This window comes from Passer montanus, unplaced genomic scaffold (assembly GCF_014805655.1).
Source record: "Passer montanus isolate IOZ18808 unplaced genomic scaffold, ASM1480565v1 scaffold3, whole genome shotgun sequence".
NCBI classification, from domain to species: Eukaryota; Metazoa; Chordata; class Aves; order Passeriformes; family Passeridae; genus Passer; species Passer montanus.
In genome coordinates, this window is record NW_024367707.1 from 15,952,428 (window position 1) to 15,979,759 (window position 27,332).

Genomic DNA, 27,332 nt, shown 5'->3' on the forward strand with positions numbered 1-27,332 from the left:
CCTCTAATGCTATCTGTGGTTCTCTCAGAACAGTCAGCTTGTATGGCACAGGGCATGTCCTATTTTAACTGACACATTGGCCTGTTCTTCAGCTTGGTTATCTCTTGTGATACAACACCAGTGCAAGTCCTGAGGCAAGCACCACAGTAACTTTATCTTTCTTTGAACAAACAGTTCAAGTTGTGAAACAGACTTATAAAATAACCTCTTCCACATTCACCTAGAAAAAGAACAGTTAATCCAGAAGGAAGAACTGCTTGTTTCATAATGGCTTTCAATTACATACACCACTGCTCAGTGAGAAGACTGATCAAATCAGACTGCATAACAGCCATGGAGCTACAAAATATTTAAGTGCAAAGTTTGCTTCTGGTTCTTACCTCTTGTCAGAAGTTAGATTGTATTAGAGATGCAAGATATTTACGAATTTAAAGGAAACATAAGATCAAAAAAGGCACTGAGTAGGCCACTGAAACTATCCCTACCTTTTCTGGGCAAACAGTCACCACTTGCTTTTGTCAATTCACTTACGATTTCACAAATTAATTAATTTTAACAACAACTATCCAGGAACTGAGATGCTACAACATGCTTCTCCCAATTTAGACAGGACTCTTACTCTTGTCAGTTTGCCTCCCCAACAATACACTTTCCCAGAAAAATAAACCAAGAAAAATTAAATTTTACTCTTATTCTAGCAAAAGCAGTCTTCACTTTTTAGATACCATTTAAAATTCAGTCTCCCCCCATAACAACAAGATGTGAACAGGCTGTCCCTCTTAGGAACATATAGTGAAATGGTAAAAGATTCAAGTGCACATTTCTTTAATTGATAAATAATACAACAACTATTAACATCAGCCATACAGTGTGCCTTTTTATACTCTGTGTGGGGATGTAACAGTAAGAAAACTTCAAAATAAAAGCAAGCAACTTTAGGAGAAAAAATTAATTACAGGAATTTAATATTCATAGAAATGTATCATCTTGACAATGGACTTCTTCATTCTGAATGCGGTCCTACTTCTATTTCTACACCAGCAAGTGACTACATTTATAAGACAACTGTCAGTCCTTATACCCATCCCACACAGGAACCAAAGTCACAGCTGATGGCTGACTCAACAGAAGAAGTACTGCTTTTTATAGCAATCAGTATAATAAATTAAGAGGCAGTGCTACATTTTATGTTTTTCTATTTCTTTTTCGTATGCTTCTTTCTACTCCTTTTTCTACTTTTTCTTTTTCCTATTCTTGTATATATTAAATCTACTACATATATAAAACACATTTACATTATACAGATACACACACACACACATCTTCTTGCATACGACAGTCTTGTTAATTAGGTTCTAAATGCCAAATAATGTCCTCAGATACACCAGTACCACTCTGATCTTTAAGCCACTGCCTTGTACACTGCTATTCAAAGATGCAGAACCTGGCAGACAAGCTATATTTTAGTGCCTTAATATCCACACTTATTTGTATGGAAGTTAAAAACAAACCAAAACACCACAAACAAAAGCCTGCATCTCTTATCTTCCTTTGTCAGAGAATAATGGTGCTATGGGATGACAACACCTGCTATCAGCTCACTTATTCAGAACTTACTTACTTTTACAGTATGAGTTGCCACAGAGATCACCTGTTAAACAATTCCTTCTTAGCTGCACTTGTGTAAATTCAGAATAGGTCGTCTAGACATCAGCTTCAAGTTTACAGGCACTTAACCATGGACATATTAGGAATTTAGGAAGAAATTCCTTACTGTGAGGGCTGATGAAGCACTGGAACAGGCTGCCCAGAGAAGTTGTGGATGTCTCATCCCTGAAGTGTTCAAGGACAGGCTGGATGGCTCTCTGAGCAACCTGGTCTAGTGGAAGGTGTCCCTGTCCACAGCAGGAGAGTTGGAAGAGGATGATCTTTAAGGTACCTTCCAACTCAAACCATTCTGTGATTTCATGAGTCTATATTTTTTTATTTTATTGACAATATTTTATGCTACTTGTTCTAAATATAACCACTGTAAACAGTATGCTAATCTAAAGAAGAAACAGGTTTAAGAGTTCTATATTCCAGTTCACATTTCCAAGTTCTGAAAGACACAGAACCACAAGCAGATGAGTATTCCAACAAGTTCTGTTTACTGAGCTCTCTTTCTGACTCTAGAAACAGCAGCATCTTCTGATCATCAAAAGAATGATCATTGCTCACATGTCACTATCACTTAACTATGACAAACACTGGAATGAACTCAGTCTTCTAAGAGGACCAGATCACAATCCAACTAACCAGTGCAGAAAGAAATTAACAACCAGCCAAAGAAACTGTGGTCAAATACCCTAGTCTTACATATTTGCATCTATCCTTCTATTAAGCACATTCTAGAAAAAAACTCTTGAAAAAATCAACATGCTACGATCCCAAAATAATTTAAAAGATAATGGAGGATATAGATAAGAACCATAAAAACATTCTCTTTAACGAATACATCTTTGCTCACCACTCGTATCCCCTTCTCGCCTCGACCTCGGCACACCACGAGAGACAGCATTTGAAAAGCCTTTTGAGGTAGTGCTTTGTAAGGAAGGCTGGTTTGCAGTTAAAGTCCATGCAAGACGTGAACCTAGCTGCTGACGGAGGCAATCTCCAACACCTGGAGCTTGATAGGATTGTCTAAAAGGATAAAAAGAAGAAACACCTTTAGAAACTTTCATTCTATATGCATTAAATGGTGTGGGATGATGCAAATTTTGAAAGATGCCCCTAGTTTGGAGTAGTGGTGGTTTAATAAAGGAATCTTAGAAAAGGGTAGAGAACACAAAAGCAATTTATTTTTTCTTTGTAGTGTAAGCCTACACTTTCAAAAAAGCCCCCTGTAGAAAAGGGAATTGTAAGTTTGACATACATGATTTCATATCAAAGATGAACTTTGATGAAACGTGCAACTATACTGAAATAGGTTAAAAGTGAAGGTACTATAAAAATAATAAACATAGTCATAGTAGAAAAACCTAACATTTAAGTTTTGTTATTAGCTGAAGTGTAGTTATATGTCAAAGAACTACAGGAAAATAGAGAAGAGGACAAAGTTCACTTTCCAGCTACTCTAGTCTCCCAGATAGTTTGTATCAAGTGCCTGAAGATGTAATCAAGGAGGGACTATCCCGGCAAGTTCCAATTTCACTTCCTTTTAAAATTGTAATTGTTTCCACAAACAAAGTCTTTCTTAACTGTGAAAAAATGTCACATTGGCCAAGCTCCAGTTGTCCAGGACCTCCCTGGTTAGCCAGGGCTGATTAAATGATGGACAGCACCTTGGTGAGCCATCCAGTCCCACACATTTGTGAGCATCTAAGAGGGTCAGCAGGTCAGTAATTTCTCCCTCCTAGATTACAGTGGGTCCACTCTGCTCCCTGTCCACATCTGCCAGCTCAGGAGGCCACCTATCTTGAGAACAGCCAGTCTCAGTGCTGAAGACTGAGCTCTGCCGAGTTCAGCATTAGTAAGGCCTCAGAGTACAACACTGAATTTTGGCTGTTCAGAAGAATGTAACTCTAGAAAAAAGAAAAACAGGTACAAAGAGAAGTTCAGGAGGAATGAAACTCACAGAAAGATTTAATTTGGGTTGTTCAGCTCAGACTACAGGACTAAAGAGCACAGTGAAATTGCAATAAAATGGAACAGTATGAGCAGGTCAGAACAAGAATATGCCAGAAAGAGGGTAGGTTCTGCTGATATTTTTAAGCAAGCAGATATAAGAAATAACCTCACTGAGATATCTTTCTATATTGTATCAGTATTATACAATGATTAAGGCTAGAAATGACCTCTGGAGACCACCTCCTACAAGCCTTCTGATCAAAGCAGATCAACTACAGAAGCTATCTGGTACATTGCTCAAGTAATATTTTTAACATTTTCAAGCATGGAGACTACACAACCTCTCTGGGCAACCCATTTTAGTGTTTCACAATAAGCCCCCACCCTCAAACATACATCCCCATCTCAATGCAAAAAGGTTTGGGTTTTTTCCCTTTTGATTAACTGTGATTCACAACTCACATATTTTGCCAGTAACCACTTGCTCTTTCCCTGACCCAAAACAGTCCAGCTCAGCCTTCCTATGCCCCTTGTCATACCATTACATGGGTAAGATCCCAAGAGTTTTCTTCTCCAGGCTGAACAACTCCAGGTCTCACTCAGCTTCCCCTCACATGTCAGATGCTTCAACCCCTTAAATGGTTTTGGGCTTTATCTCCAGGCTCTTCCTTCCAGCCTGCCTGGATCTTTTCTTTGTACTATAAATGGACCCGGCATTTCAGATGTGTCCTCATCAGTACTGAGCAGTAAGAAGTTTTATTTGCCTCACCCTCCTGGTGATGTCTCTCATAACACAATCCAGGAGCCTCTTAGCCTTCTTCACCACACAGTTCACATTCATTTTCAACTTGGTGCCTACCAGGAATCCCAGGACATTTTCTGCAAAGCTGCTTTGCAATCAGTCAGCACCCAGTATGGACTGGCACATGGAGTTATTCTCTCCCAGGTACAGGACTTTGAACTTCAGCAGACTCCTGTGAGTCTGTTCCTGGACCCCACTGAGCTCCCTCTGAGAGACAGGTTGATGACCTCCTTTAACAACCACTCCTCCCAGCTTTGTATCATCTGCAAAACCACCAAAGATTCACTCTGTGCCATCAGGTGGGACGAAGGATGCAGATTCTGGTCATACCATTAAGGACTAGGTTCCAACTGGATTTTGTGCCACTGATGATAATCCTTTTGAGTCTAGCAGGTTCAGTTCACCTCACAGTCATCTTACCTTGTCCATATTTTATTAAGTCTGCCAATAAGGCTGTCACAGGTAGACAGCATTAAAAGTCTTAGTACGGTTGAAATAAGCAACCATACTGCTTTCCCCTTGTTCACCAAGTCAGTCATCTCATCATAGAAGGCTGTAAGATTGGTCAGGCATGCCTTTCTGAACTCTGAGCTGACTGCTCCTAGTCCCCCCCTTCTTGTCCATCTGGACATGCTTTCCCAACAACAACAAAGACTTTCCCAAGGGTGTCAGTGTCCTGTGCTGACTTTACCAGCACAAAGGCAAAGCAAGCACCAAGCACCCCAACTTTTTCTACATCTGCCACCTAAGTCCATGCCCCTTGAACAGGGGCCCATGTTTTCTCTAGCCTTCCTTTACTGCTTACTCAGTTGCAGAAATATCTTCTGTTTCCCTTCATGCACCTTGACAGATTAAGCTCTAGGTCAGTTTAGGATTTCATTGCAGTCACTCTGCCCCCGATGCTCCTTTGCACCTGGCCCTCCTTTCATCTTTTGTACACTTTTTTATATCTGAGTTTTGTCAGAAACAACTTGTTTCTCCATGCAGGCCTCCTGCCACTTTTAATTCCTCCTTGCCCATTTCTTTCTTAAGCTTGCAGGAGGTGATCCTTGAATACCAACCAGCTCTCTAGTCCAGCAGTTGAACTAGACAATCATTGTAGCTCCCTTCAAACAGCAATATCCTATTCTGCTCTGTTTTCTTCTTAATCTATTCTGTTCTCTCCTTAATCCTTCTTTCCTCCAGGATATCCTCTCAGGGGATCTTTCCAAGAAGATCCCAGAAGAGACCCAAGTCTCCTACCCTGAAGTTCAGGGATGAAATACTGCTTTTTACCATGCTTCCACTTCCAGAATGCTGAACTACATCACCTTATCACTACTGCAGTATTTGTAAAGCCTATTAATAACAATAAAATCCAGTTCTGTCAGCACTAATTCCATAATATGAATTTAATAACTCATGTCAAATACACTCTACTAAAAAGTATGTCTTCAACTAAAAAAAAAAGCTTTGATCCTTTCTGAAAATGCATCTTGTGATCTTGTGTTTGTTTCACAGTTCTTGGGGGCGGAAAGGAAAATTAGGAGACAAGAAGATAGTGATTAAAAACGGACACATTTGGACAACCATTTATGACTTCATATGGTCATATGCCAGCACCTGATATTCTGAACTGTTGAGCTTAGGAACTCAGTTTCTCTGCATCTGAAGTGGAATTTCCAATGGCATATAAAAGCAGAGAGTGAAGGAAAGAAAAAGGCAAGTCTTCTCCAAACCTATCAGTAAGGTGAAATTTACCCTGGAATGAGTGACTGTGGAGTTGGAGTTGGCCCATTTAGGGCATACAGGCTGATGCTGCTGATCCCACTGCTGCCCATGCTGCAGGAACTCTGGGCAGACTGAGCACTGCGGTCTTGGTAATTCAATGGAAGGGTCTGAGGCCTGGCATAGTAATAAGGGGTTGAGTGAGCATCCCGTGGCAATGCTTGAGCAAAAAGCGTAGCATAACTTGACACCTGAAAAGAAAAGGATTTGAAAAGGGAAGAGTAAGAAAAAAAAAAAAAAAAGATATGTAGGAATTGCTTTAAGTCACATCTTCAGTTAATAGGAGTGTAATATCAACAAGAAATATTTGAAGACCACGTTTATCCAAAGAAAAATTTGCTGATGCAATTATTGTGACAAAAAAGTGCCTTTCAGTGAGCAACAGAATTTTAGCAATAGAACTTCTTTTTGCCTGCAAATCATCATTGGCAATAGCTGCAAAAAGCACTTTGGTGCCAGCAGTGCTGCAACTACATTTTGCTTTCCCTACTCCATTTAAAACTCACTATCACATGAGCAGACAACACACCACCAAGCAGAAAGTAAACATAAAAACCACCCATCTAATACACTCACAACTTCAGTTGCACATGTTGGACAGCTCGTATTTTTACATTTATGTAGTGTAAGAAAACGACACCAAATATTACAGATACTTAACAAGTGTTTTCTTCCCTTCAGCCTCACACACATATCATGAAAACAACCTTGAGGTACTGGTCAAGTCTGGATAATGATTCTTGAAGAAATCTAAAATAAGTGACACACATTTCCTACTTCTCAGAACCAACAAAGTCTCCTCACCTACCTTGTTAGACTGTTTACGTGGATCTTCACTAAGGCTGAGCAGGAGGTAGAGTATTGACCATTTGTTTTTCAAAATGCCCTTCAAAGAAAGATGAAGACAAACATAACTAAGTTCAATTCTTGATACGATTCTTTTTAATTATCCAACATCCTAATACATACACATATAAATAAACTTTCCAGATAAATAAGACTAACTCAGAGCCATGTTTTTGAATAAACTGGGAATGTGCAGTGCAGCCTCTGTATTGCTAATTTTATGAATTTTTTCCACTGTGGTCAAAGCATGAATTCTCACCTGCTCTGAGATCAGCAAGCAGGCTCAATTTAAAATTCATAGCTACTAAGAATGTGGTTTATACAGAGTTGAACTGTTACCAGCATTCCCACACATTCTCACCACTTCAAACATCTCAGATGCAGCCATTAATTTAACCTAAATGTGAAAAAGTTCCTTGCTTAAAACTTCACCAAAAGTTTTCCTATCTTTTCTCCTTTCTCCCCTCCACCCTCCTTTACAGGGAGGCCTCGAAAGTGAGGAGTTTGATTTCTGTTACTTTAAATGCCATTTAAGGAAGCTATCAAAATTTTAATAACTTAAGACAAAGACACTGTAAATATGAAACTTGAGGAATACACAATATAGTCTTTAGCAAACAGACACACAGACTTCTAGAATAACAGTCTGCAGCTTCAGATCTCAGAAGAAAGCTGTCCAACTTCAGCTAAAGCCCAAGCTACAAACAGAATACTTTAAAATGAAAGCAAGCACTAAAATTATTTATTTTAAATATGCATGTTCCTAGATATGCTATTCCATAGTTCTGTGACACTAACACTTGCACCTGAATTTACCAGGGACACAGAACCTTATGATAGACATTAAGCTGAGTCAAAAAAACTTATACAAATTTCCTCACAATATTGAACAGCCTATGATCTGCAATACTGAGCAATGTTGACTATAAAGCAAACTTAAGTGATATCAAGATTCAACACAGACTCCTTCTGTTATGAAGCAACATAATTTACCAAAGCTCTACATTTTTATATAAAAGGAGACATTCTATATTATCTTCTGCTTCTATCTCAAGAACACAATTCTATTATCTTCTGCTTCTATCTCAAGAACAAGCAAAAAGCAGAAATACTGCATCTGCTGTAACTAATACAGCAACTGATAGACAAGTGGTGAAGAAGGAGCAGCAACTGTATCTTCTGCTGGCCAGGTTAGAATAAATCCAAGTGCTCCAAGAAGCATGGTTTGCTCAGCTGGCAGGCTGTCATAAAAATAAGCACTGACCTCCTTTCTTGTTTGGAGTAATGGATGAAACAAAGTTAAAACAGATTCACACATGCTTTTTTTCCCTTCCAACTGCTTTCAAGAGAATTGTTGGAAGGAGAGCTTCATTGATTCAGAAAACATATATCTCTTCAGGCCCTTCCCTATGCTCACAGGAAAAAGAAATTATTGTACACCATTAGTAATAAACCTAACAGCAGATGGAATAATAATTGGTTGTGTGAATTTTAAAGAAGCCATTATACTATTTCACATACACAAGATGCTAGCAGAGGATAAAAAAAAAAGGTAGGTTAGAAGAACCTTAAATGTTTGAGGAGGCAGTAAAATACCAGGAGATAGCTTGCATTACATTCAGAAGAATAAGCAAACATATAACACAGGCAAGGTATTTTGTTCCAAAGATTAGTCATCATGTTTTGCATCACTATGCTTGCCAAATGGCAATGCAGTACATAAGCTACAGAAACATCTTACACAAAGTCTGTAATAAGAGTTGTCTGCAAACCAGTGCTGTGCTGTACAAACCATTGCAATTAATACACAAACCCACAGGATACCGAAACCAGGACAACGTTACTCAGTAACGAGCTCCAAACACTAACAAAGTAAAGGGTAAGTCAAGTATGGAAGATGGGAGGAGGAAAACCAAGTTCTGACTAGTCATACTCCCCACAGAATACCTTTTTTATAATCTTAATCTTAGCATTATCATGTTACACTCAGGTTTTCCACACACTAACATCTTTAGTCAGAATATTGGCATGCAGTGCTCTTTGATTAACACTGGTGTTAGAGCCATCCAAGTCAGCAAACCCTTAACCTTCAACTAATTAAAAGACTTGGAGCACTTAAAAATGAGAATATTAGATTAGCAAAATCAATACACTGCAACACACTTCTGTAAAATAAGTGATGAGAAAATTAATCACTTTCACACATAAAATGATCCCTTTATTTTTATAGAGTTCCTTTCTTCATATGAAGTACCTCTTCATATAACTTGAATCAAATACTAAAAATATAGCTAGGGTTGAGAGGCACCTCTAGAAGTTGTCTGGTCCAAAGCCCCTGTTTAAAGCTGGGTCACCTACAGCAGGTTGCCCATGACTGTGTCCAGTCAGGTTTTGACTTGCCTCTAAGGATGAAGACTCCACAACTTTCCTAGGCAAGCTGTTTGAATATTTACCCATCCTCCCAGAAAAAATATTGTTCATGACCTGAACACTCTCTAAAACAACTCCAATATCAGAAAGATGCTTATGAGTGCTTTCAGTTTCTTTACACATTTATTAAACTACCTGTGAACCGAGTTTTCTGTAGAGTTCTGAAAACAAAGCAGCATCTGCTTCCCTTCTTTGCCGCACAACTATTAAAAAAAAAAAAGTAGATTAAAAATTTGAAAAAGTGTAACAGTCATGACTTAACATATACTTGTGGTAAATTGTAAGATGCAACCAAGAAAGCTTCACAGTGCTGGACTTTTTCACTGTATTTACTTAAACAATGCTTTCATCTTATCTGTATACCAGCCCTGAGAATTCTTGCAATGCAAGTAATACAATACAAGTACCTGCTTTTCTTAACTCAATCAAAATATACTTTTTTTGTCCTGGTAAAGTCTAATCTGCCATTCAGTAGATTTAGGGACCGAAGGCACTGAAGATACAACTGAAAGCAGATAATCATTAAAGAATGTTATAAAAACTACATCTAATTGCTCCAAAACTCAAGTGTAATTGTTTCTATTTTAGGCAACAAAATCAAGGATGCCATTTCCTGCAAGTCAGGCAGAACTCCAGGGTCACACAACTTTCACGTATTACAAAAATAATAGTGTCAAATCAATGCCAGTTACAGAACTACCTTCTCAGAGGAGACACATCTTCCAACTAAGATTTCTTAAAAAGCTATGTTGCATCAGAAAGAGCCATGTTAAAAGAAAACCAAGGCAATAAAGACATCTGAACAAACTTCAGTGATAATAAAAATAAAATAGCTATTAAATGTTAGAAATGTTAATTAGCATAAAATGTCACCGGTAAGTACACTTTGCCAACTAAGTCATTACTTGTGTGGTATCTCCAAAATAAATGTAAAGTTGGAAGGACATATCCAGGTGAAGTTGGGGAGGAGGATGAGGGAGACAGTCCTCTTCAGAAAACTAGCAACAGGCCCAATGAAAACATGCTGTGTTGTCTACAAAGTAGCCCAATATGGCAGAAAGTATATATTGTAGATTTCAGTGTTTTGGAGTTGTAGCTAGAGGAATTCTAATGAGCTTATTTGTCTGTCAGCAAGTCACGGAAGCTCTGCATTAGCAAAAAATACACACAGTTACAAACACTGATGTCAGTTATCCTAATTCAATCTCTAAACATTAAAAGCTCAAATATGAAGCTTTAATTTCATTAGCACAATTCAAGTAATTGTTTCTGGACATGCTACCATGCAGCAGAATCTGCTGAAAGCAGTGTTTGGCTTTTAAAGAAGAATTCATCACATCTCCTTTGGATACACACAGTGCAACACGTGACTCAGAGCAGCAGAGACCACAATGGAATGGAAATGCAACATCCCTTACAAAGTCATCATCTGATTTTGTGTTTAAGAGGGTGGTTGCAGAAAACTTGTACAGAAACTGAAGGCAAGTCAGGTAAGTCACAAACCATTCCATCAATTCCCAGGATACCCATTCAGCAAGTCTCACACAGGTGATTATGAAGTTAATTGTGCCAATGTGCAATATTCCTGAAGTGCACATCTCAAAAATATCAGTCTTTTAGTCTTCTAAGAGGAACTATGAATTCATAATTTCCAAGTACTATTAAGGTGAATGGAGTGCAGTATTAATTGCTCTTTGTCTTCACAGTGGCTAAGATACAAAGCAGCAAGGAAAGTTTAAGCTGAGTATCCAGAAAATTCTGAGCTGTGAATACAAATAGCCACTCAGGAATATTTACTAGGAAATTAATGGCATTTACATCATGAGATTTTCAGGAATAAAGCATTAATAATATATTAGATAACTATCTGTGAGGCAGAGTTGTCCCCTTTTCAGAGAAATAACCTGATTAACTTCAAAAAGAATTTCATGTTTCTACGACAGAAACAAGATGCACTTACGTTCTTTCTTGATTTTCTCTGCTACAAGAAACTCATCACGCTCAACAGTGGGAGCAAAATTGCTTCCAATAACTCTCACTGCATACTGAAACTGTTGGGCTGCATCAGCTGAAATAAAAAGAAAACACTGTCAGTTAAGTAGAATGCTACAGTTCTATTAAAACTAATTTTTTAAGAAGTGAGACATGAGATTATATTGCTGTCTGAAAGCAGCAAAAATATACCTGGCTTAGATCTGATAACATTGTGCTGCAATTCTTAGGCACACTTCTAACCAGAGGGCAGTAAAGTCCAGTTTATCATGGTATTAATGTGGTATTTCAGACATACTCACCTGTACACACTACACAAATAACTGCATCAAAATTTGTAAATAAGCCCTTCCTATTCTGAGCTGAAAGAGACACTTAGGTCTATGCAGTTACTGGAGTGCATTTGCACACTTAACTGGCTCTGCCCCTCCCCAGGGACAGAAATGCTGTGGGACGTGGCACAGTCACACAACTCAGCTGCTCACACACCACAGCAGTACACTCATGTTCACCACCTACCCATGGATCTTCATTCAGATATCCACAACAGTGCTTTTACCAGTCTGCATCTTGATTTTAGGTTTGGTTTTGCTTAGAACAGTTGGAATGGTTTCACCCATTGGTCCAAGGCCAGCTCAGAGATAGCAGCCTCACATCCCAATGCATAATGTGACACAGAGGTCACAAATCAGTGACCTCCTCCTACTGCTTCTTCCTAATGCAACAATTCCGGTTTTAACCTTGTTGTTAAACAGCACTGTTTTAGTGCAAGTATCTTGCTTTCTGAGAAAACTAACAGTCTGGTAACACCAAGAAAGGGCCAGGTCAGTATTAATGCTTCTACAGTATAGTCATATTCCCATTTACCAACCTGAAAATCAAACAGTAAGCATACAGACATGTCAGGTACCCTTATAAAAGGTCAGACAGATCTTTATTCCTTATCTAGAAACAACTGTAATAACACAAATTACAATAACACATAAGAAAATATCCAAGTGTGCTTGCCGCACTTGGATCTTTTCACTTTGAGAAAGAAACCCATCTAAGCAATTCTGCATATTGTCTGTTCTGTACATAACAATTATGTGTGCTAATGCATCACATCCTTGTGTGTTTTATTTAGCCAGTTGAGCAGTCAGCTCTCAGGGAAAACTGCCAAGTAATGCAGTAAAGGTTCAGCCAAGGATGCTGGTCAGGACAAATACGTACAAAAGGAACAGAAAAATGAAATTATGTAAAGGACCACTAGAAGAAGACATATTTTAAGCATTTATCATCTCTTAACTAATTAACTAATATTTGCAATTGGAAAAGAAATCACCTTGGAGATAGTAGGAGTCAAATATTGATTAAATGCATTAAAATATTCAAAAACTTATGGAAAGAAGTTTGAAATTTGAAAACCACAATGTGCTAGATTGTGTTTAAATGCTCTACATTCTTCTTGAATGTCCATTTTATACTGCCTTGTACATGATACTATATGTCATCTACTGGTCCAACTCCACCAGAATATAATCGTAGAACAGCGAGCATTAACCAATTCACACAAAGAAATGCCTCACACAATCAGGCAAACAGTGTGTTCACACAAAATCATTAACATTTAACAGCATTTGACAATACTGGCCTACAGAAGGAGCAAGGGTATTGTTCTGTTGTCAGAGAAGAAAATGCCACTATTACTCAAGATCACAAATCGCTATGACAAATGTCTCCTCTACTGTCAGACTAAGCAACCTTTCAACTGCAATAAGGTTTTGAAAACACAAATATAAAAGTTACATAGTACAGCTACTGATGAACTAGGTGTGAAGAGTTAAGTAGGCGGAAGCATTTCTGTGTAATTCTTAAGTTGAATGCATGTCATAACAGAGCTCAAGATTTAAAAAAAGTATTCTGCATGGCAAATTAAAGTCAAATACTGACACTAAGTTATCCCAAACAGCATATGTTCCATTTATTCCTCAACAGGAATATAATTCCTCAACAGCAGATAGGAAAGGGGCAAGCTTTTCCTCCAATGGGCAAGTTTTAAGAAAAATCTATTACCTCCTGTAACAACTTTCTATTTCAACACCAACCATAGCAAGACTAGTTAAAGCACTGAAACTTAATATAGCCTTTTCCATACTGCCCTAACAAGGCATCTGAAAAAGATCTCTTGTTGAAAGACTACAATTGCATCCAACAAATGCTGCTTTTTAAACCTGTTGCACTACTGAAAACATGGAAAATTATCTGTTCTTTATACATTGCTGATTTGCACCAGCAATTCAACAGCTCTGTTGCAAGACTGGTTTTCTATTTTATTTAATTCATATTTTCATGTTTTACTCATATCAAGTCCAGCTTCCTTTTTACAAGCAAAATTCCCTGCTGTGGGTGTTTCTTCAGCAGATTATTTCTCATGAATTCATAAAATAACTTCAGTACCTAAAGTGATTAAACATAACTAAATAGAGATATGTGTCAGTACAGTAAAAATTCACACAGCTTATAACTAACAGGCACATCTAATTGCTTCCCTCCTCGAAGAATCATCATTATGACAGCAGACATACTTAAAATATACAGCCATCTATCAATTTGAACATCCTTCATCAGAAAATGATTACAGCATGACTCTGTTACATAACAGCAAGCTCAATATATCTGATGCAGCTGTCTGAAGGCTAAAGGGGTAAAACAACACTGATCATTACTCGATTTCCAGAGGTCTGATCAGAGCAGAGAATGCAGACAGACAGCCACCTCTCCTCTGACTAGATCCCCTAAGTAATACACACACAATTAATGACACTGATAAGCAGCCACACAGCTGAGCAGAGAACTGTCACTTGTGAATCACAAGAAAAAAAATGAAAATTTAAAAACTGTCTCCTTTGAACAAAGCAACCCTTCAATCCTTCAAAGATCTATACTCCACACAGCCATTCAAACTTTCCTACACAATGCAGTATTAGAACTGAACTACTTCAAAAGCCAGGTAACAGCACTTTAAAACGGAAGAAAATAAAAGTGTAGCCCATGGAACAAAATACATAGAAGCAATGCATAGAAAGACTCTGGTTGTAAAGAAAGCAAGGAGAAATAGGACTAAAGATAAAATTTAAAGGAAAAGTTCACAAGACAAAGAGATAATTAGCCACTTATTACTTGCAAGAAGGCAGTACTTCAGAGGATGTGCTGAAATTCAGCAAGAATAGTTCTATAAAGAAGCTTCTAGCATTACCTATAATTTTAGGGAAGTGAATTGAAATTCACTTTATACTCTTACATATTTATTTAAATAAGATTGGTTATTGGTCAATTAAGTTTCCAAAAGCCGGCAGGGGGAAATCCTGAAAAACCAAAGTAGTAATTGAAACTGTTTTTCCAAATCATTGTGAGAAAACTGTTTCCTGAAAAGAAGACACTTGTTATATAAATACATCTATAAACAATTTCTAAACTACAGGACCATGCTAAAGAAAGAAACTGGTTTAGCTAAACTTTCTTTCTTAAAAGACTTCAAAGATTAGCAAACTCTCCAGTCAGCTGTCCATCATCCCAGACAACCATTTTCCTTAAACACAAATACAAAATTATTGCAAAACAATTACACTCTAAACTGCACTCAGTGCTGTAGGAATGGTGCTGACCAGGGAAAAATTATTGCTGCAAACTACTTCAGATACAGATGCTGCCAAAAACACATATTGAAGAAAAAAAACCCCAAACAACAAACTTCTTTCCTATAACAAAGTGTTTGTTGCAAAATTAAGCTGGGAAGAAAAGCTGTAAAACTTTTCACCTTCTCACATATACCATGAGTACATATGACGTTTGTCAAGACAGCAGTGCTGCTGTATCTCCTGTTTTACTCATATCAGATGCTCTACATTACTATGAAGTATTACCTGGGGGAAAAGGCAACTGCATTAACATGGCATATAATGATAAAAACCAGAAGGCCAAACGCCATTAGCACTATTATTTTGCTCTTGAGGAGAATCTACATGCATTGTGAGCAAAATTGGTTGTTTCTGTAGAAAACACTGGGTATGAAATGTGCAATTCTAGGCCCAGCCTGGTTATGACATGCAAGGTGCTGCACTGGGTTGAGGCAATCCCAGACAACTGCAGACTGCCAGAACCCAGTGAGAGCAGCCCTGCAGAGAAGGACTTGGGAGTTGTCATGGATGAAAAGCTGGACATGAGGCAGCAATGTGTGCTTGCAGCCCAGAAGGCCTGATACACACCTTGGACTGCATCAAAAGAAAGGTGGCCAGGAGTTCAAGGGAGGTGATTCTCTCCTTTACTGTGGCCTCATGAGACCCCACCTGCAGTGCTGCATCCAGCTCTGGGGTGCCCAGCACAAAAAGCCTTGGACCTGTTAAGAGCAGGTCCACTGGAGGCCACAAAGATGGTCAAAGGGCTGGAGCACCTCTCCTGTGAAGCCAGACTGAGATTGCTGGCACTGTTCAGCCTGGAGAAGAGAAAGCTCTGTGCAGAGACCTTATTGTGGCCTTCCAGTACTTAAAAAGAGGGAGAGCAACTTCTCACATAGGCAGATAGTAATAGAAAAGGAAGAGAAACGATTTTAAAATAAAAAAGGAGACATTTATACACCATGCTAGGTAGAAATTCTTTACAGTGAGGATGGTGAGACACTACAGCAGATTGCCAAGAGAAGCTGTCCTGTCCTGGAAGTGCTCAGGGCCATGTTGGATTGGTTTTGAGCAACCTGGCATAGTGGAAGGTGTCCCATCCCATGGCAGCAGGGTTAAAACTAGACGACCTTTAGGGTACCTTCAAGTGAAGTCTTTCTGTAACTCTACAAAACAGAATGAAGTATTCGTGAAAAAAATTGATTTTACATCAGCCTTTTGATATAGACAACTATCTTAAACTTCTCTTCTGCTGATGAAAGTTTTTAGTTGAAGCACTTTAAATTTATTGTTAATTAACTGTTTTTCTAGTCTCCAGACTCCTTTCCCACAAATGAAAATACATCAACATAAGCACAAAATAAAGCCCAAGCCATACACACTCCCATATCTTTCCTTACTTAGAAGTTGTCCACAAACTTTGATGCACAGCACAGGAAACATAACTATTCTTTAATTCTGTTAATATGGATGGCTCTTGTTGCATTGCTAGTAAACAGATTTATTTGAGTACTGTCCCACTGGACTATCAACAACTCTGTCATAATTTGCCTCTGTCACTTTCAGAACTTTCCCTCACTGTGAATTTTTGCCTCTTTTGTCAACTCCCATCTGCTCTGTTACTAGCATAGGTAAAACTCCCTCCATATCACCCTTTGAATTAACTCTATGCTTTTCCCCAGACATAAAATTTTAACATCTATTCCAATAATTCAGAGTTTAAAAAACCAAAATCAAACAGCAGTAACAAAACTGCCACTGACACTCTGGAGATTAAATTGAGGCCACAGTATGGACTTCAGGTAGCAAACTGCTCCCCAAACACTGAAATAGTGCTTTACTTTCTAGAGCATGCACACCTCCAATAGTACTGTGGTACACAAAAGTCTTCTTAGCTTTCAAATTCAAATAGATTTAGCTTGAATATTTACAGCAATACCATTTGTTTCCATTGGAGGCACTAAGAGTTCTTAGAGTTTTAAAGATTACCAGGAAGTTTGTGAAAGACAGCTAAGAACAAGAAGTTCTTTGTCAGAAGGACTAAAATCACTGTCCAGAGAGAGGCATGCAACCCTGTAAAACAGCTGGAGCATACAAACACAGGGGAGGAAAAGAAAATTATAGAAATTACTGCACAGGTAAGCAAGCTCCCTGCAAGACCAGGTGTACGTATAAAAGTGAGTGGAGAGCCTGGAAAAGCACAGAAGATAATACAAAGTCAGTGCAATAATTCTTAGACAATATGAGAACATGTGGAAGAGAGAGGTCAGCAGCAGCTCCACCTGCAGGGGCACAGACCCCAAACTAATCACAGTGGCTGACTGCAGACACACAGCACCACGCAAAGCTTTACACCCCTCCTGAGGACAGGCTAGAGCACAGCAACAAAAAGCTTTCAAACACTAGTTTTAGGGAAAGAAAAGTTTAGATAGATAATTTAAAAAAACCAAACAAACAACTAAGCAGTTCTTCCACATCACTCAGTAGACCTTGTAATGAATTTCTCAGTCTTTTGCAAAAAGTAAATCCCAGGAACTAGGCCTATGCAGCTGACTGGTTCTGGAAACAAAGCAAGCCCTCTATTTAGGGGATGATCCCAAAAGGGGAAAGAGAGAGAAGATGGCTCCACCACTGAGAGCCTGAAGTCACAGTCCATCAAACCACAAATTCACTTCAACATAAATCTTTAACTAGCAGAGAAGCTGGAAGCCTTCTAAGGCCATCACAGGCAGAAGCAAAAAAATTCCTTGATGGGTTTATGGAAGACTTCAGGTAGGGTATTGCACAATGAAGACTCAGAAGGAGAGTAATCCCACCTTAGCCTTAAGTGAAAAATTATCACACAGCCATTATATAAACAGATCTCCTCATCCAGATGTAGCTTCCTCACAAACATAACACACAAGTGCTGAGAAGGAAAAAATGGAGAACAAAAATTCTCAAGTAGAAACTCAGGGAATGCACAGGCAGGAACAACCATTAAATCAAACATAAATTCCTTTATTATTTACCAATTAAATTTCATTCAATTTCATCAATACCTTGTTCTTGACATTCACAGCAGGTTAACTACACAAATGGTTTAAGACGGATGTTTTCAGCTTCTTGAATTGTTATTAGAGATTTCTCTACTAAATTTAAAGATCTCTTAAGTGTCTGAGGTTTTTGGCCCTGAACTCTGTAGGAGTACTTGAACATCATAAATTACTTTCCGAAGCAGCCTAACATGACCATACACAAGGAGCAAAGAAGCTGCACACAGACCACTAACCACACGCTAATACCTTACTTCAAACTTATTCTCTGCTGAAAGGAACAAGAATTACAAGCCTGAAAAACAGTGAGATGCTAAACAGCTTGTCCAGTGGGTTCCTTACTGCCTTCAGATATGTGCATCTTCATCGATCAAAATTACCTCATTGTGTTTTATGTATTCCTTGGACAAAGATATCAAAGGGGTGGGGGAAAAAACCACCACACACAGGTTTCATCACTGATACTTTCACAGAATTTTTGATTTATCAGTCTCTATGCATTTGAAGTCCACAGCTGAGCTAATATAAGCACTACAGTTGACTGCTTCAAAGGAATCCTGTCTCAGAAGGCTGAGGTTTCAGTGCTAGCAACCCCCCTAACACAGGAATAAAGAGCAGGGTAAGAACAGGCTTCCCATCTGTCACATGCATTAAAACATGGGTGATAAATGTGGCAGACAACCCACTTTTTTTTTTTCAGCTGTCACTTCAAAGTCCTCAGATAATCCTCAAGTGCATAGACAGACTACAGGTTGCACAGAAACTTACTGTGATTTTGGCCAAAATTTCCACTTTCATTAGTCAAACATAGAAAGGTTTATAGTGACACTATCAGAATCCCAACAAACATAAACAGGCTCAACATTTAAAAAAAACCACCCAGTTCTCTTGCATGCTTTTGCACATACTGCTTGTAAATAAAGTTATTATTCCTGTCAGGAGATACAGAGAGGTAATGACACTATGACTTCAAAAAAAGCTAGATCCTAAGTTGCTAGAAGTGAGCCATCTCACCTCAACAGTTATACTTAGTTGATACTCAGAGGTTTCCATTTCCAATCTCATGCTCTGCTTAACTTTTTTAAGTACCACACACCTAGATAACACTAAGAAACAAGCTTAGATGAGTTTAGATTAGACTGCAAATCTACGAAAAAAGAGTCATGAAGAAAACAGGACTAGACATTATAGAAATAATGTTCTTGAAAAGGTATCCACTAAAGCAATATAAACTATTTTCCCATTTTTTAAAATTTGTTTTTGGAAATAGAACTAGTAACTAGCGCAATAATTTGAAAATTCTGGTAACAAATCTTTGAAATACTCTTAAACAAGAACATATATCAATTGTATCAGCAAAAAGTTTCCAAAGAATGTTAAAGACAAGTAAAAGCTTTAAAAAAAGAGCTAGAAGAGCACCTTAGAATTGAGGTCTGATTTAAAATACAGTTAAAACACTTGCTAAAAGAAACATGTGGTTACAGAAGAACACAAAAGGCATTAAACAGTTTAGAAACTACTGCAGACTTGGTGGAGATAGGAGAAGAGAAGAAATTTGCCACATCCTGATAAGATCTTACAACAGGAATTCCAGATACAGAAATACTATGGATTCTGGAAAAAAAATACTGCCTTGCAGAAGACTTAAACAGGCAATGGAAAAGGAAAATATTTTGAAAAACAAAATACAGCAATCAACAGCTGTTGATCATAGAATAACACAGGCTGAAAAAGAGTTACATGGAGTGTTTTCTGTGAAGGAAAACTCAAAAGTTCAGTGAAGACAAAGATTCCCATTTCCTACCAACTTTACCAAGGCTCTCAGATGAATCACAGAATCACAAAGTGGTTTGGGCTGGATGGGACCTTCAAGGACCATCTAGTCCAGCTCTCCTGACATGGGCAGGGACGTCTTGCACTTGATCAGGTTGCTCAAAGCCCCATTCAATCTGGTCTTGAACAATTCCAGAGATGGGATTCACAGCTCCTCTGGGCAACTTGTTCCTGTGCCTCACAACCCCAAATGTAAAAACTTTCTTCTCTGTGTCCAATCTAAACATACCCTATAATTGTTTAAAGCCATTACCCCTTGTTTTGTCACTTTAGGCCTTGGTAAAACATGTCTTTCTTACAAGCCCTAAGGACCGAAAGGCCACAGTGAGATCTCTGAGCAGAGCCTCCTCCAGGCTCAACAACCCCAACTCTCTCAGACCTGCTTTGGAGGAGAGGTGCTCCATTCCTCTCACCATTTCCATGGCCCTCCTCTGGACCTGCTCTAATACATCCACATCCTTTCAGAACTGGGGGCCCCAGAGCTGAATACAGTACTGCAGATGGGGTCTCACAAAAGCAAAGCAGTGAGGGGAGAATCACTGCTCTCTACCCACTGTCCATGCTTCTTTTTAAGGAGCTCAGAATATGCTGATTTTCTGGGATGCACACTACTGCCTCATGTCCCATTTTTCATCCATTCCCCATGTCCTTCCCTGCAGGACTGCCCTCAATCCACTCATCCTCCACTCTCTATAGATACTGGGGATTGCCCTGACCCAGGTGCAGAACCTAGAGGTTCACATGGATGTGCTCCTCAAGCCTGTCATGGTCTCTCTGCATGGCACTCCCTTCCCTCAGCACATCACCTGCTCAGCTTGGTGTCATCTGCAAACCTTCCAAAGGCACTCTCAAGCCCACTGTCTACGTTATTAATAAAGATATTGATCATCATCAATCCCAATGCAGACCTCCGAGGGCCACCACTTGCTGCTGATCCTCATTTTGACATTGAGACAGCGACTACAACTCTTTGGATGTGGCCATGCTGCCAGTTTCAGTTTCTCTTTCACCAAGCAGTTCATCCATTAAACTGTTAGCTCTCCAACTGAGAGACAAAGATGGGGTGTGAGACCATGACATGCTGTCTGCAACAGATGGAAACAAAGTCTGAAAAACAGACAACATATATATCTGCACCTTGCTACACACTTTCTAGATCCCTAAAAGAGCAATAATTCACTTGCTATGTTCTAGAAATGTTTTACAACAGGTAATGCTCAAAAGTCTTAGTTATTATCCTGGAAATATCTAAAGGGACTTGTCAGAATAAAGGGGCATGGAGAGAGAAGAGAATAAGGGACTTGACAGCCATTACTAATAAGGGAGAAAATCGTCTCTCATACAAGAAAAAAGATGCAATAAAAGCTTCTGCATGAGTTTCTCTATTGAGCCACGCTGATAAACAGAGAACTTAAAAAGGAGACTCAGCAGATGCACGCCTTCCTTTCCACCCCTCCGAGTGCTTACTAAAAACAGTCTTCGCCTTGACTGCAAGGGAGAAACTTACGCAAACAGACAAGAGATTCATTCCTCTGCTGGAGGCTCACAGCAGCATCAAGACACCGAGGACCTGTAGCGGACCTGGCGCACGTCCATGGCCCCACTCGAGCAGGCACGGGCGGGAGACGGAGGTTCCTCAACCCGTACACGGAGCCCCCTTTCGCCCAAACACCCCGGCACCGGTGCCCCGCTCCCCGAAGAGGAGAGCGCCTTCACGGGCCGGGCAAACGCTCGGGGGAGCCTGAGGAGGAGGGCACGGAGCCGCCTCCCCCGCGGGGCTGTGCTCGCGGGGCTGTGCTCGCGGGGCTGTGCTCGCGGGGCTGTGCTCGCGGGGCTGTGCTCGCGGGGCTGTGCTCGCAGGGCCGCCGCCGTGCCCGGCCGGCCCCCCGGCTCTGCCCGCCTGTCACCCTGTCAGCCCGGGCCGCGGGGCCGCCGGCGCTCCCTGCCGAGGGGCCCGGCACCTCTGCAGCCCTGCCGGGGCAGCCCCGCGGGCTCCGAGCGCTGCCGCCGGGGGAATGGCGGGGGAACGCCGTTACCTTCGCTCTTGCCCAGGATGCGGCAGCACAGGCTCTGCAGCAGAACGTTGGGGGATTTTTGGTCCGGAGTCGCCATCGCCGCGCGGGAGGCAGGAGGGGGGCCGGGAGCGGGCGGCAGAGCCGGAGCACGGCGGAGGGAAGGAGGGGGGCGAGGACGCGCCGCCCGGTCGGCAGCGCAGGGAGCCGGCGGCACCTCCCGCTCCCGCCTACGGCGCCATTTTCACGGGACCCGCCGAAAGCCGCAGCCGCGGCCGCGCACCCACAATGCCCCGCGCGGCGGTTCCGGGGCAGGCGCCGCCCCGCGCGGGCGGGCCCGGGGCGGGAGCGCTGAGCGGGCCCGGGCGGCGAGCGGGACCGAGACTGGCCCGGGACCTGCTCTGCCATCCCCGGGCGGCGAGCGGGACCGAGACTGGCCCGGGACCTGCCCTGCCATCCTCGGGCGGCGAGCGGGACCGAGACTGGCCCGGGACCTGCCCTGCCATCCTCGGGCGGCGAGCGGGAGCGGCCCCGCCATCCCCGGGACCGGCCCTGCCATCCCCGGGACCTGTCCCGCCGTCCCCGGGCGGCGAGCGGGAGCGGCCCCGGCCACGGCGCCTCCCCGCGCTGGGAAGCGCCTCACAGCCAGCCCCGGAGTGTCTGAAGTGGCGTTCCACCGGCGCTCACGTTCACTGCAGCACAGCTCTTTACCCAGTGCAGGAGGTGGAGGCCTTCTCGGGCCGTCACGGGCAGGGGCGGAAAAGGCCTTGATGGAGTGCTAGCAGCGGGCTTCGGACGGAGGCTAGCAGAATGTGAGCACGGATGCCGAGTAATCCTCGTGCCAAAACTGCTTCTATCATCCAGTGTGCTAGAGGCCAATACACACACAGAGCTGAGGTATTTGATTTATTGAGTTCCGCACTGAAAGGGGTGCTGGGTGTCAGATTCACAAAGACAGCATCCCGACTATCAAAACTTTTTACTGTTTATGCATTTTAGTAAACAAAGGAATTAGTGTTTATTGGCTACAAGTTACATAGTTCTCTTCTTAAATAGTATTCTATCTTCTGTTAATGATTCCATTGCATCTCATCGTTATTAGTCCACATTCTCAGTCTTTCTCTTCTTTTGAGTCAGTGGCTGTGAGTCGGGTCACAATCTTCATCCTGCTGGAATTATGTTTTACCCAGTCTGATTTCAGCACGGTTGCTGAGTTTGCTTTATTATTTACTTCTTGATCTTGAAAGTTCTGCTAGATGTCCTTTTGACATCTAAATTCTGCATTCCTTGTGTCCACCATCAGTGGTATATCCTTCTTCCCAAGTTTTGTTAACCTCCCGCAGGTCTGAGGTCATTGAAACGTACAGAGCCCTAACCTTAGCAAAGCAATTCTTCCAACAACTAATTTGTCTTTCTACCACCTGGACATCACTTACAGCTTCTTAGTTGCTCTCTGTTTCACAGATTAAATCTCCTTTTCTTGTTGTTCTTTAGGCTTGAAAGTATACAAAGATCAAACATCAGAGAACACTTTCTTCAGAAATATTTACATATTCCACATTTTGCAACAATCCCACAATAGCCGTAAGTGCTACATACAGACATCCTCACGAACAAGTTCTGAAAAGCCAGGGAGAAGAAAAATTCTGAAGTACAAAATGAGGGAATATACAGGCAGGAACAACCATTAGATTGTTGAAACTCAATCATTTTTTTGTTACTTACCCATTAAATTTTGCCCAATTGCATCACAACCTTATATTTTACATTCAAAGCATGATAACTACACAAATGGTTTAAGATTTTCACCTTCTTGTTGGAAATTTTTACTAGAAATTTCCTGACTAAATTTGAAGATCTCACAGGTATCTAAGGCTTTTGGCCCCAAACTCCACAGCAGTAATGGAACACGGTGAGTTACTTATGGGCAGGTCAGGTGCACTTACTCCCCCCAGAGAAGAACAGGCTGGGGGGTGGCTGCACTTCTGTGATTGCTGCCTTGGGGATCAAGGCTCATTAGGGACTTTTCCACACAAAGTAATTACGATTCAGGGCAGGTCTGGAAGAATGTGTGAGGATGCTGCACGCAGGTGTCCATGTCCTGCTGTGCCATGCAGCTGGCTGTGCTCAGTCCCTGCGGAGGGCTGGGGCTCTGGCTGCTGGGCAGTGTGGGGACCAGGGACAGCACGCTCATGGCTGGTCTGTGCTGCTCCCTGGGACCTGCTCCTCAGGCTTGTCACCTCTAGCACAGACTCTGATGTTACCAGCTGAGTTCCATTCTTCAGTAAATTCATGCTGTGTCCAGCCCAAAATACATACTTAGGAAGTAGTTTTTACCCTTGTGCTGCTGGAGCCCTGCGTAATTTCGGTTTGGAAATGCTGCAGCAGCAGCAGCAGCCAGGTGGGCTTGGTGCACTGCTGGCTGTGAACAAATCCATTCCTGCTGTGCAACACGTGGCTTTCTGACAGCCCCTGTTGGCTTCATTGTCTCCACAGCCAAGTTTTGTGTGTATGCTTCCTACAGGCACGTACACATGGCCTTTCATTATGGGAACATTACTGATGTAAACATTACTGGTAGGAACAAATCACAGTGGCAAGCCGAGGACTGAAACACATTGAGGATACCTTCCTACAGGCACGTACACATGGCCTTTCATTATGGGAACATTACTGATGTAAACATCAGTTCATTGCTAGCATTACTGCTAGAAACAAATCACAGTGGCAAGCCAAGGACTGAAACACATTGAGGATTTATGGCAGTTCGTTGCTTGGAATATTCTAGTAGAAACCTTCATAGTCTAATCACTCACACTATAACTCTTCAGTTCTTGGTGATACATTCTTTAGATTTTTTTTGAGAAATAAAATAGGACCCAAAACTAATAAAGTTACCACAACTTTATCCCATGTAAATATGGGCTGTAAGCTTCATTTTCAATAATTCTGAAGTAAAGACTTCAAAGATGATGTGAGCTTTATTTTTTTTTTTTTTTGTACTGAACAGCAGAAGAATCTCTGTTCCATTTTTCTGCCCAAAGCACACACAGTTGTGCTACAAAGGGCTGGTGACTCACCACTGCTGCTAGTCACTTCAGATTTAGATTCCACCGTGGAAGGTGTTAATCTAGCAAGCAGCAAATATGGTTCTCACATGAGGCAAAAAAATAACTTTGGCAATTATATCTGGAAGTGGTGTTCCTTTATAAAACCTTAACATTCCATGGGGATCCAGTCACTCACAAATATCCTGTTACTGCTTTTAAGTGGATATTACTTTCTGGTCACACTAGTTCATTTTAACTGAGGCAATTGTGTCACTGGTCTGAAATCAGAACACATTAGAGAGCAGCATGATGAGAACATGCCATTGAAATGCACTCGGGCCTCCTACAAGCAGCAGTGCAAACATAAACCTAAGCTTTTCAACTTCAGCACAACCACATGCTGTGTTATGCTTCTGAAGTAGTGTGATAGCCAACCATTCTGTTACAGTACTGACAATGTATTCTCTCATTGCTAGTCTCTTTTTCCTAAGGAAATGAGGCTTAATGCAGTTATTCTGTATGTCAGTCCCTCCTCATAGCTCCTGGGTCTCATCATCAATTTTAAACAAATTCAGCATAGGGATAAAAGTTCTTAAGGATATTAGTAAAATGTAATGGAATTCAGCAGCTGAGACTACTAAGGCCTAAGTCAGTCCCCCCTTGAAAATAAAGGTAAGGGGAACTCCTACTGTGTTTGCCCTTAACAAAGCAGCTGATTGGTGTGTACACACCCTGGACACGTAGACACACATCCTACCTACAGTACCAGCTCTGCTTGCCCAGCCTGATGGATGGATGATTGAAGAGCTGAAGGTGGAAGGGACAGAGAACTCTGGAAATAATGGGGAAAGTAGTCAGAAAGAGACAAGAGGGATGGAAAATAGAGGGAAACTACATTTCATTAGTGTCACTCCTCACAGACCTCCTCGCTTTTTTGTAATGGAAAGAATGAATCCTAAAATCCTGTTTAGAAATGCTAATTCTGATAAAGCAGGTTGCTAGCACATGGTTTTACCAACTCCAGTACAAGTATGATTGCTTAAATCAGCTTAAAAAAATCTCATTACCAATGAGAAAGAAAAAATATCAACTATTTTCTTACTGTATAGCTATAAGCTTAGTTCACCTTGCTGCTTGGTCTCTCAGCATTGGACAATAAAAAAAAAGTTATTGCTGCTCAGATTTTTCACAGTACAGAAGATCCATCAGTTAGCAGAGTTAAATGTGTGCTTTTAAAATTATGACAGCGTCTTACAAGAAAATCAGCTCATCCTTAGAAGGTTAAAGGGACTTGTGTTTCAGATCTGCTTCTTAAAGATCATATTTCTGATAGTAAATAGCTTTAAAATGAAAGAACATGCAATGAGATCCAGCAGGAGGTGGAAGTTGAAGCTTGCCAAAGTAAGGCTAGAAACAAATGACAGTTTTAATTCAATAAGGATATTCACTCACTGGAGATAAATGTTTAAAAGCATGGCACTTTATTCATATCTGAAACATTTTAAATCACCCTTCTGGTACAGGCCTAGTGACCAGATATGAACTGACATGGGAGCTACTGAGTTGCATTTCCATTCTGCACAGATCAGTCTGCAGAGTATCATTGTCCCTTTTAATCTTAAATCATCTCAATCTAATCAATAGTACTAAGCAAAAAAAAAAAAAAATCTTATCCTTACAAAAAAACCCTAAGGTTTAATTGTGCTGGTTTTGTGAACTCTTCTTTGGTTATGCCTACAGGGCACAATACCTTAGACAGCTCTTGCTGTTCATGGGTCACACCAGAAGCAGTAGGGAATCATGCTTTATGCCTCTAGCATTTTGGTGTGCTGGACAGACTTTTTTATGTGTCATGTAGCCAATGTTAAGAATTACAGTGGCTGGAAATAGGGATGGATACTGTCTGTGCCTTAGTTAGCATATGGCAGCCCTGGAAGTACAGCAGCTGGGCCTCCTCTGGCTCCGGCACCATGTGGCTTCTGCCCCTAAGCATGTATTTTCCACATAGGCAATCTCATAATGGCCTAGAGCCCTGCTATGCTGAGGCTGCAGCATTAAAAGGGTATTAAACAGATACAATTTTTGAAAGGCCATATGTTTTAGGATGATGTTCTGTGACTCAAGGATGTCCCTGTGCTTAAGTGGGGCTCAGATGAAGAGAGCGTTTAATCCAGTTTAACCCTCCTGCTCATGTTAGTTCTGCATTGCAGCCTATTTGTTGTGACTTTCACAATATTACTACCGCCTCTCCATTTTCAAACTCTTCAGCTGTTCCCCTGTTAACTGAGGAGTCTGAAGTA

General features: G+C 40.9%; 1 protein-coding gene across 2 annotated transcripts in view; it reads right to left on the minus strand.

Moving 5' to 3' along the window:
- Positions 1-22,280, minus strand: part of TUBGCP3 (tubulin gamma complex associated protein 3) — a 48,549-nt gene extending 26,269 nt beyond the window's left edge. The window contains exons 1-6 of one of the 2 annotated variants that reach the window (XM_039714369.1): positions 22,007-22,280; positions 11,415-11,522; positions 9,590-9,657; positions 6,987-7,064; positions 6,152-6,369; positions 2,510-2,682 (exon numbers count right to left, since the gene is read on the minus strand). In XM_039714369.1, coding sequence (XP_039570303.1) covers positions 2,510-2,682; positions 6,152-6,369; positions 6,987-7,064; positions 9,590-9,657; positions 11,415-11,522; positions 22,007-22,082 — 721 coding nt within the window. In that variant the 5' untranslated portion in view covers positions 22,083-22,280. The remainder of the gene's footprint in view (positions 1-2,509; positions 2,683-6,151; positions 6,370-6,986; positions 7,065-9,589; positions 9,658-11,414; positions 11,523-22,006) is intronic. The other variant, XM_039714370.1, reaches the window with a different exon arrangement.
- Positions 22,281-27,332: the final 5,052 nt, after the last annotated feature.